The sequence below is a fragment of the Mauremys mutica genome, unplaced genomic scaffold, assembly GCF_020497125.1.
Source record: "Mauremys mutica isolate MM-2020 ecotype Southern unplaced genomic scaffold, ASM2049712v1 Super-Scaffold_100475, whole genome shotgun sequence".
Lineage (NCBI taxonomy): Eukaryota > Metazoa > Chordata > Testudines > Geoemydidae > Mauremys > Mauremys mutica.
The window spans coordinates 1-8956 of record NW_025423349.1 but is presented as its reverse complement, the minus strand read 5'-3'; the positions used below and the strand labels follow the sequence as shown (position 1 = coordinate 8956).

Below are 8956 nucleotides of genomic sequence, written 5' to 3'. Positions count from 1 at the left end.
GCCCCCGTACACACAATCCCTACACACACACACATCCCACAGCCTGCAACAACCCCCCTGCGCACACACACACACCACCTCACACTGCCCCAGTACACACACACAAACACACAGAGCACACCTCACACTGCCCCAGTACACACACACACAAACACACAGAGCACACCTCACGCTGCCCCAGTACACACACACACAAACACACAGAGCCTGCAACAACCCCTCTCCACACACACACACCCCACACCCACACCCTGCTACAACCCCTGTACACAGACACACAACTCAACACAACACATCGCGCTGCCCCGGTACACACAGCGCAGCCTGCAACACCCCTACACCCGTACACACACACACACACACGCCCCCCACGCCCCCCCTCGCGTAAACACCCCCCCACACCCCGCCCCTCCGCAGACCCCTCCCCTCCCCCCCGCCGCCGGGCTCAGAAAGTTGCAGCCGCAGCCCGGGGTGAGCGGGGGGATCTCGGGGGCTGCGCGGGGGGGTTTGGGGGGATCCCCAGGGCGGGAGCGAGGGGGGGCTTTGGGGGGGGGATTTTCTCCCCCCACCGCTTTGCACCCGGGAGCTCAGGGCAGGGGCCCGGGGCAGCGACTCGCGGCTGGGAGGGGGAGGGGGAGGGGGCGGGGGCGGGTTTGCAAACTTTGGGGTCCCCCCGAGCCAGGATCTCGGGGTGCTGTCGGGCAGGGCGAAGCCTCATTCTGGGGGGGCCCCAAGATTTTGGGGGGGGTGGGGCTGAGTTGTGCGCAGATCTGGGGGGGGGGGTGAGAAACTTATTGCAAAGAGTTTCGGGGGGGGGTTCTCAGCAAGATTGGGGGGACCCCTTTGCGGGCAGCCGCTTTGGGGGACTGGGAAAAACTTTTGGGGGGCACCTCTGCAAAAGGCCTTGCGTGCCCCAGGTGGGAGGGAAGGGGGGCTCGCCGGCCAGAGGCAGTGCTAGCCCATGTTTGGGGGGGGGCTATATATTTGGGGGGACATGGGAGGAAATTGGGGGTGCTTCTTGCAAAGAGCTGGAAGTGGGGGGGCAGAATCCTGAGCCAAGGCCAGACGCCTTCCCCCTGCCTGGATGCTAGTTGGTTTTGTCTTTCTTTCTTTTTCCAGCTGCCTCCAAAAATCTTGGGGTCCCCCCTCGCCCCCCAGTTTCTGCAGTTTTGGGGCTTCCTTTGTCCACCGGGACCGGGCTCGGGACCGGCTCGTGGGAGCGCGTCTAGGCCGGCCGGGCGGCTTCACTTTTCTGGACTCACCCCATTGTTTCGGGACCAGCTATTCCGGAGACGGGCCCTTGGCCGGGGCTCGAAGCGTCCCCGACTCGAGAGGTTTCTGGACCCCCTGCTCTAGACCCACCGCTTTTCGGGAGCGCCGAGACGCCGGACTTTTCTAGGGGATCCCGGCTCAGGAATTTCTCCAGAACCAACTTTTGGCCAGGGTCGGCGAGTTTGGGAGAATCCAGGTTTTCTAGCCGGACGGTGTTTGGCTCCGTTGATTTGCCAGAGTCCACGTTTGTAGGGAAACCTGATTCCCCCTCCGACAAGAAACTTATTTTTGAGATTATTTTTTCTAGATTCAGAGGCAAATCTGGATTTGTTCCCACCCTCCTTGACTGGGCAGAAATCTGGGGTAATTTTATAGCTTGGGGTGAGATCTGTGTTTAATATTTCTAGATGGGAAGAAATCCAGGTTTAATTTTTCTGGATCAGGAAGAAATCCAGGTTTAATTTTTCTGGATCAGGGCAACATCTGGGTTTATTTTTTTTCTAGATTGGGAAGAAATCCAGGTTTAATTTTTCTGGATCAGGGCGAAATCTGGGTGTATTGTTTCTGGATTGGGATGTAATCAGGGTTTAATCTTTTCTGGATCAGGGCGAAAACTGGGCGTAACTTTTTTCTAGACTGGATAAATCTAGGTTTAATTTTTCTGGATCAGGAAGAAATCCGGGTTTAATTTTTCTGGATCAGAGCGAAATCGGGGGGGTTATTTTTTCTGGATGGGGCAAAATTTGGGTTTATTCTTTTCTGGATTGGGGTGAAATCTGGGCTTCACTTTAACTAGATTGTGGATAAATCTGGGTTTAATTTTTCTGGATCCGGGTGATTTCTGGGTATATTTTTTTCTGGATCGGGGCAAAATTTGGGTTTAATTTTTTTCTAGATTGGGGTGAAATCTGGGTTGTTGTTTTTCTAGATTGGGAAGAAAGGTAGTTTTAATTTTCTGGATCAGGGTGATTTCTGGGTTTATTTTTTCTGGATCGGGGCAAAAATTGGGTTTGTTATTTTCTGCATTGGGGTGAAATCAGGGTTTATTTCTTTCTAGATTGGAGGGAAGTCTGGGTTTATTTTTCGAGATCAGGGTGCAACCTGGGTTTAATTTTTGTAGATTGGGGCGGGGGAAACCCAGGGTTTCCTTTTTCTAGAGTTGGGGGAGTCAGACAAAGTGAGGAGTTAAAACTTTCTGGACCGGGCAAAAATGGAGCGTTAAAAGTTTCGGAGCTTCGGAGACATTTGGGGGTTTCCATTTTTGCCGACTGGGGGGAAAGTGATCGTTTCCCTCTAGACTAGGGGGAAATGGGGTGTCCATTTTGTGCTCGACGAGAGGCGCTTGGGGGCTGAGTGTTTCCAGATTAGGGACCTTTCGGGGGGCTGATTCGCTTCTTAGCCGAGGGAGAATTTCCTCTAGAATCGAAACCATTTGTGGCGGGAGGGAGTTGATTTTTCCAGGCCAGAAATGTATTCCCAGGTTAATCTTTTCCAGACTTGGTCATTTATTAGGACGTAAATATTTGTGTGGGTCGAATTTTCCGGCTATCGGGGGGTAGCGGAGCCCTTCCCGAGCGAGGGAAATCTGCGGGATTCGGGTGTCCCGGACCAAGGCGGGTTGGGCTGCCGTGTTTCTGGGCAAAGGATTATTTTTCTGGAGTAAAGTTTTCCCGATTGGGGATTTACCACCCCACCCCACCCCCCGCCACCCTTGGTTGATCAGGATTTTGCGACAGCAGCTTTTCCCCTGCTCAGGAATTCGGGACCCCGGCCATGGAGCTCTGGCTGCTTTGTCTCTGGATTCCCCTCACTCAGGCGGTGGAGGGTGAGTGAGAGCTGGGGGGATTTGTACAGGTTTCTGTGTCTTTGGGAGCCAGGACGCCTGGGTTCTGTCCCCGGCTCTGGGAGGGGAGTGGGGGCTGGTGGGTCGGAGCAGGGGGGGCTGGGAGCCAGGACTCCTGGGTTCTCTCCCCAGCTCTGGGAGGGGAGTGGGGGCTGGTGGGTTAGAACAGGGGGGCTGGGAGCCAGGACTCCTGGGTTCTCTCCCCAGCTCTGGGAGGGGAGTGGGGGCTGGTGGGTTAGAGCAGGGGGGGCTGGGAGCCAGGACTCCTGGGTTCTCTCCCCAGCTCTGGGAGGGGAGTTGGGGCTGGTGGGTCAGTGCAGGGGGGGCCGGGAGCCAGGACTCCTGGGTTCTCTCCCCGGCTCTGGGAGGGGAGTGGGGGCTGGTGGTTAGAGCAGGGGGGGCTGGGAGCCAGGACTCCTGGGTTCTCTCCCCAGCTCTGGGAGGGGAGTGGGGGCTGGTGGGTCGAGCAGGGGGGGCTGGGAGCCAGGACTCCTGGGTTCTCTCCCCGGCTCTGGGAGGGGAGTGGGGGCTGGTGGGTTGAGCAGGGGGGGCTGGGAGCCAGGACTCCTGGGTTCTCTCCCCGGCTCTGGGAGGGGAGTGGGGGCTGGTGGTTAGAGCAGGGGGGGCTGGGAGCCAGGACTCCTGGGTTCTCTCCCCGGCTCTGGGAGGGGAGTGGGGGCTGGTGGTTAGAGCTGGGGGGGCTGGGAGCCAGGACTCCTGGGTTCTCTCCCCGGCTCTGGGAGGGGAGTGGGGGCTGGTGGGTCGAGCAGGGGGGCTGGGAGCCCGGACTCCTGGGTTCTCTCCCCGGCTCTGGGAAGGGAGTGGGGGCTGGTGGGTCGAGCAGGGGGTGACAGTGTTTTTTACACTAAGAAAAAGTGGGTTTGGCAAAGTTTTCTCTTTCCTTCGCGCAAGATCCGCTGCCGAAAAGCAGCAGAGCGCGGAAGTCGGCTCGTGGAAAGAGAAAACAGGCCGTGAAGGAAACCAGGAACCCACCCCCCACCCCCCTTTCATTCTGTCTTTCTTGCCCTCCGGCTCTTTCTTCCTCGGGGTTTGTTCCGCCGAGCGAAGATTTTCTTTTGCCTTTGAAAACTCTGCGGCTCCATGGCCCAGACTTTCCTCCTTCATTAGCCCCCCCCCCCGTCTCGCCCCTTCACTCCCCCTGCCCCCCGAAAGGCCTTGGCAGATGTATCGTACTCCCGGATTTCGCCTCCGTCCCTTTCTCCCCCAACCTTTCCGCCCAGGACGCCTGGGTTCTCTCCCCGGCTCTGGGAGGGGAGTGGGGGCCAGTGGTCAGAGCAGGGGGGGCTGGGAGCCAGGACTCCTGGGTTCTCTCCCCGGCTCTGGGAGGGGAGTGGGGGCTGGTGGGTCACAGCAGGGGGGGCTGGGAGCCAGGACTCCTGGGTTCTCGTCCCACTGTTAGTCCCATGAAGTGGGAACACTCCTCCTTGTCCAGGGATTTAACTCCTTTCTCCCGCCCCCAATTCTTTCGGGGGGGTGGGGTGGCGGGATTTGAACTCGCAGCCTGGGGCCCTGGCGCCAGTCAGGAGAGAACCCAGGCGTCCTGGCTCTGAGCCCCCGCTCTGCTGGGAACCTCCCACCCCGTTCTGGGAAGCCGGGCGGGCGCAGCGGCCGGGAGTTCGTTCACATCTGGCATGGATTTAGCCCGGGACGGAGGAGAAAACAGATTTCGGGGGGAGGGGTCACGGATTGGCAGCTGGAGCCGGGAGGCCCAGAAGGGGACGGGGGGGGCTGGAGCTGGGGCCGGGTGGGAGCCGGCGCCCCCCAGAGGGGACAGGCCCCTGCCCCATTCCCCGCCCCCCTGAGCCAGCCAGTCCCCGCCCTGGAGTCCGGCCGGTTGCTGGTTTCCCCGTGTGGCCCCCGAGTGGGACAGAAGCCTCGCACAGCCGTGCGAGCACGGGGCACCAGGGCCGTGCGAGCACGCGGCACCAGGGCTGTGCGAAGGAGGCCGCGGCCTGCGGGAAAGCGAGACAGGCGTCTCCGTGTGCCCCCAGGAAGGCCTCTGTGTACCCCAGGGGTACGCGGCTCCCCTGGGTCAGACCCTCGCCCCGAACAGACTCAGATTCTCCCCGTAATGATCCATCACCCACCACCCCACAGCACCTGTCTGCATGGGAAAGGATTCAGGGGTTTGCTCCCTGGCTCTGGGGTGGGGGGGCTGGGAGCCCGGACTCCTGGGTTCTCTCCCCGGCTCTGGGAGGGGAGTGGGGCTGGTGGGTTAGAGCAGGGGGGCTGGGAGCCAGAACTCCTGGGTTCTCACCCCGGCTCTGGGAGGGGAGTGGGGCTGGTGGGTTAGAGCAGGGGGGCTGGGAGCCAGGACTCCTGGGTTCTCTCCCCAGCTCTGGGAGGGGAGTGGGGGCTGGTGGATTGGATCAGGGGGGCTGGGAGCCAGGACTCCTGGGTTCTCCGCTCCTCACTCCAGACCGTAACCCTCCCCCCCCCCCCCCCCCGTTCTCCGTCTCCCAGAGACCCTGCTGAACACCTGGCTGGAGACGTCGGATCTCAAGTGGACGACGTACCCCCAAACGGACGGCCAGGTGAGGGGCTGGCGGGTGGGGGCCGGGGGGGAGGGGCAGGTGAAGGGGGCGTGGGGGGAGGGGCCGGGCGGGTCGCAGGCTCGGTGAGATGGGGGGACCCCGGGTATGGGGGAGCTCGGTGGGTTCTGGGGAGGCGGGGGGGGCATGTTGGGGGGGGCCTGTGGAGGAACAGGGGGAGCTGGGTGTCTGCCCCCCCCCGCTGACTGAATTATCTTCCCTCCCCGTTCTCTGCCCCTGTCTCCTCCCCCTGCCCCCATCCCCCCGTCTCTCCCACCCCCTGCACCCCATCCCCCCGTCTCTCCCACCCCCTGCACCCCATCTCCCCCTGCACCCCATCTCTCCATCTCCCCCTGCACCCCATCCCCCATCTCTGCCACCCCCTACACCCCATCTTCCCCGCCCCATCTCCTAATCACCTGCTCACTGCCCCGTCTCCTCCCCCTGCACCCCATCCCCCCATCTCCCCCTGCACCCCATCCCCTATCTCTGCCACCCCCTGCACCTCATCCCCCATCTCCCCGTGCACCCCATCCCCCATCTCTGCCACCCCCTGCACCCTATCTCCCCCTGCATCCCATCCCCCATCTCCCCGTGCACCCCATCCCCCATCTCTGCCACCCCCTGCACCCTATCTCCCCCTGCATCCCATCCCCCATCTCCCCCTGCATCCCATCCCCCATCTCCCTGGGCACCCCATCCCCCATCTCCCCCTGCACCCCGTTCCCCATCTCCCCGTGCACCCCATTCCCCATCTCTGCCACCCCCTGCACCCCATCTCCCCCTGCACCCCATCTCTCCGTCTCCTCCTGCACCCCCTACACCCCATCTTCCCCGCCCCATCTCCTAATTGCCTGCTCACTGCCCCGTCTCCTCCCCCTGCACCCCATCCCCCCATCTCTGCCACCCCCGTGCACCCCATCTCCCCCTGCACCCCATCTCCCCCTGCACCGCATCCCCCATCTCCCCGGGCACCCCATTCCCCATCCCTGCCACCCCCTGCACCCCATCTCCCCCTGCACTGCATCCCCCATCACCCCCTGCACCCCATCCCCCGTCTCTCCCACCCCCTGCACCCCATCTCCCCCTGCACCCCAGCCCCCATCTCCCCCTGCACCCCATCCCCCATCTCCCCGGGCACCCCATCTCCCCCTGCACCCCATCCCCCCCATCTCTGCCACCCCCGTGCACCCCATCCCCCTGTGCACCCCATTCCCCATCCCTGCCACCCCCTGCACCCCATCTCCCCCTGCACCTCATCCCCCATCTCCCCCAGCACCCCATCCCCCATCACCCCCTGCACCCCATCTCCCATCTCTCCCACCCCCTGCCCCCCATCTCCTAATCGCCTGCTCTCTGCCCCCGTCTCCTCCCCCCGCGCGCCCCCCGGCAGTGGGAGGAGCTGAGCGGGCTGGACGAGGAGCGGCAGCGCTCGGTGCGCACCTTCGAGGTGTGCGCGGTGGAGGGGCCGGGCCGGGAGGCCTGGCTGCGCAGCGGCTTCGTGCCGCGCCGGGGGGCGACCCACGTCTACGCCGAGCTGCGCTACACGGTGGTGGAGTGTTTCTCCCTCCCGCGCCCGGCCCGGGCCTGCAAGGAGACCTTCAACGTCTTCTTCTACGAGGCCGAGCGGGACCTGGCCACGGCCACCGAGCCGCCCTGGCTGGAGAACCCCTGGGTCAAGGTGGACACGGTGGCGGCCGAGCACCTGACCCGCAAGCGGCCGGGGGCCGAGGCCAGCGGCAAGGTGAACGTCAAGACCCTGCGGCTCGGGCCGCTGAGCAAAGCCGGCTTCTACGTGGCCTTCCAGGACCAGGGGGCCTGCATGGCGCTGCTGGGGGTCCGGCTCTACTTCAAGAAGTGCCCCGGGGCCGTGGCCCGGCTGGCCGCCTTCCCCGCGACGGTGCCCCGGGAGCTGGTGACGCCCGTGGCCGGCGCCTGCGTGGCCGGGGCCGAGCCCGAGGGCCCCGGGCCCCTCAGCATGTACTGCCGGGAGGACGGGCGCTGGGCCGAGCACGCGCCCGCCGGCTGCGTCTGCCTGGCCGGGCGCGAGGCCGCCGAGGGGAACACGCAGTGCCGAGGTGAGGCGCCGGGGTGGGGAGCCGGAGGCCTGGGTGCTGGGGAGCGGGGCGGGGGCGGAGGCCGGGCTTCCGAGGCGGCCCGGACGCCTGGGTTCTGAGCCGGGGGGGCCCGGACGCCGGGGTTCCCGGGATGGGGAGTTGGATGCCTGGGTTCTGAGCTGGGGGGCCCGGACGCCTGGGTTCCTAGGGTGGGGAGCCAGATGCCTGGGTTCTGGGGGGAAGGGCGGGGCGGACGCCGGGCTTCCGAGGCGGCCCGGACGCCTGGGTTCTGAGCTGGGGGCCCCGGACACCTGGGTTCCAGGCTGGTAGGCTGAATCGCGGGTTTTCCAATGGCGGGTTGGCCGGTGACCCGGGGACCCCTCGCCTGGCGCTGAGATGCAGCCACCTCTGGGGCGGGGCGGCCGGTGACCCGGGGACCCCTCGCCCGGCGCTGAGATGCGCCCACCTCGGGGGCGGGGCGGCCGGTTACCCAGGGACCCCTCGCCCGGCGCTGAGATGCGCCCACCTCTGGGGCGGGGCGGCCGGTTACCCAGGAACCCCTCGCCCGGCGCTGAGATGCAGCCACCTCTGGGGCGGGGCGGCCGGTTACCCGGGGACCCCTCGCCCGGCGCTGAGATGCGGCCACCTCTGGGGCGGGGGCTGTTTAACCCTTTGTTTCCCAGGAAGGCGCTGTCTGACCCTTTTTGTCTCGCCAGCCTGTGTCCCCGACACCTTCAAGGCCGCGCAGGGTGAGGGGCTCTGCCAGCCCTGCCCCCCCTACAGCTATTCCTCAGCGCCCGGCGCCTCCATCTGCTCCTGCCGCAATGGGTACTTCCGCGCCAGCGCCGACCCCCCCGGCTCCCCCTGCACCAGTGAGTCACCCTGGGAGGGGAGTGGGGGCTGGTGGGTCAGAGCAGGGGGGGCTGGGAGCCAGGACTCCTGGGTTCTCTCCCCGGCTCTGGGAGGGGAGTGGGGGCTGGTGGGTCACAGCAGGGGGGGCTGGGAGCCAGGACTCCTGGGTTCTCTCCCCGGCTCGGGGAGGGCAGTGGGGGCTGGTGGGTTAGAGCAGGGGGGGCTGGGAGCCAGGACTCCTGGGTTCTCTCCCCGGCTCTGGGAGGGGAGTGGGGGCTGGTGGGTTGGAGCAGGCGGGGCTGGGAGCCCGGACTCCTGGGTTCCATCTCTTCTCCCCCCCCCTGCAGCGACCCCCTCGGCCCCGCGCAGCATCGTGCCCC

General features: G+C 64.7%; 1 protein-coding gene across 1 annotated transcript; it reads left to right on the top strand.

The window, feature by feature from the left end:
* Positions 1-445: 445 nt before the first annotated feature.
* LOC123361386 (ephrin type-B receptor 4-like) lies at positions 446-8953 on the top strand (the record flags this gene model as incomplete). Its single annotated transcript, XM_045001405.1, has 8 exons — positions 446-471; positions 1120-1275; positions 1325-1334; positions 3028-3097; positions 5600-5670; positions 7061-7745; positions 8441-8596; positions 8924-8953. Coding segments are annotated over exons 4-8 (994 nt in total), but the record flags the coding sequence as incomplete, so codon positions are not given.
* Between the last annotated feature and the right edge of the window lie 3 nt (positions 8954-8956).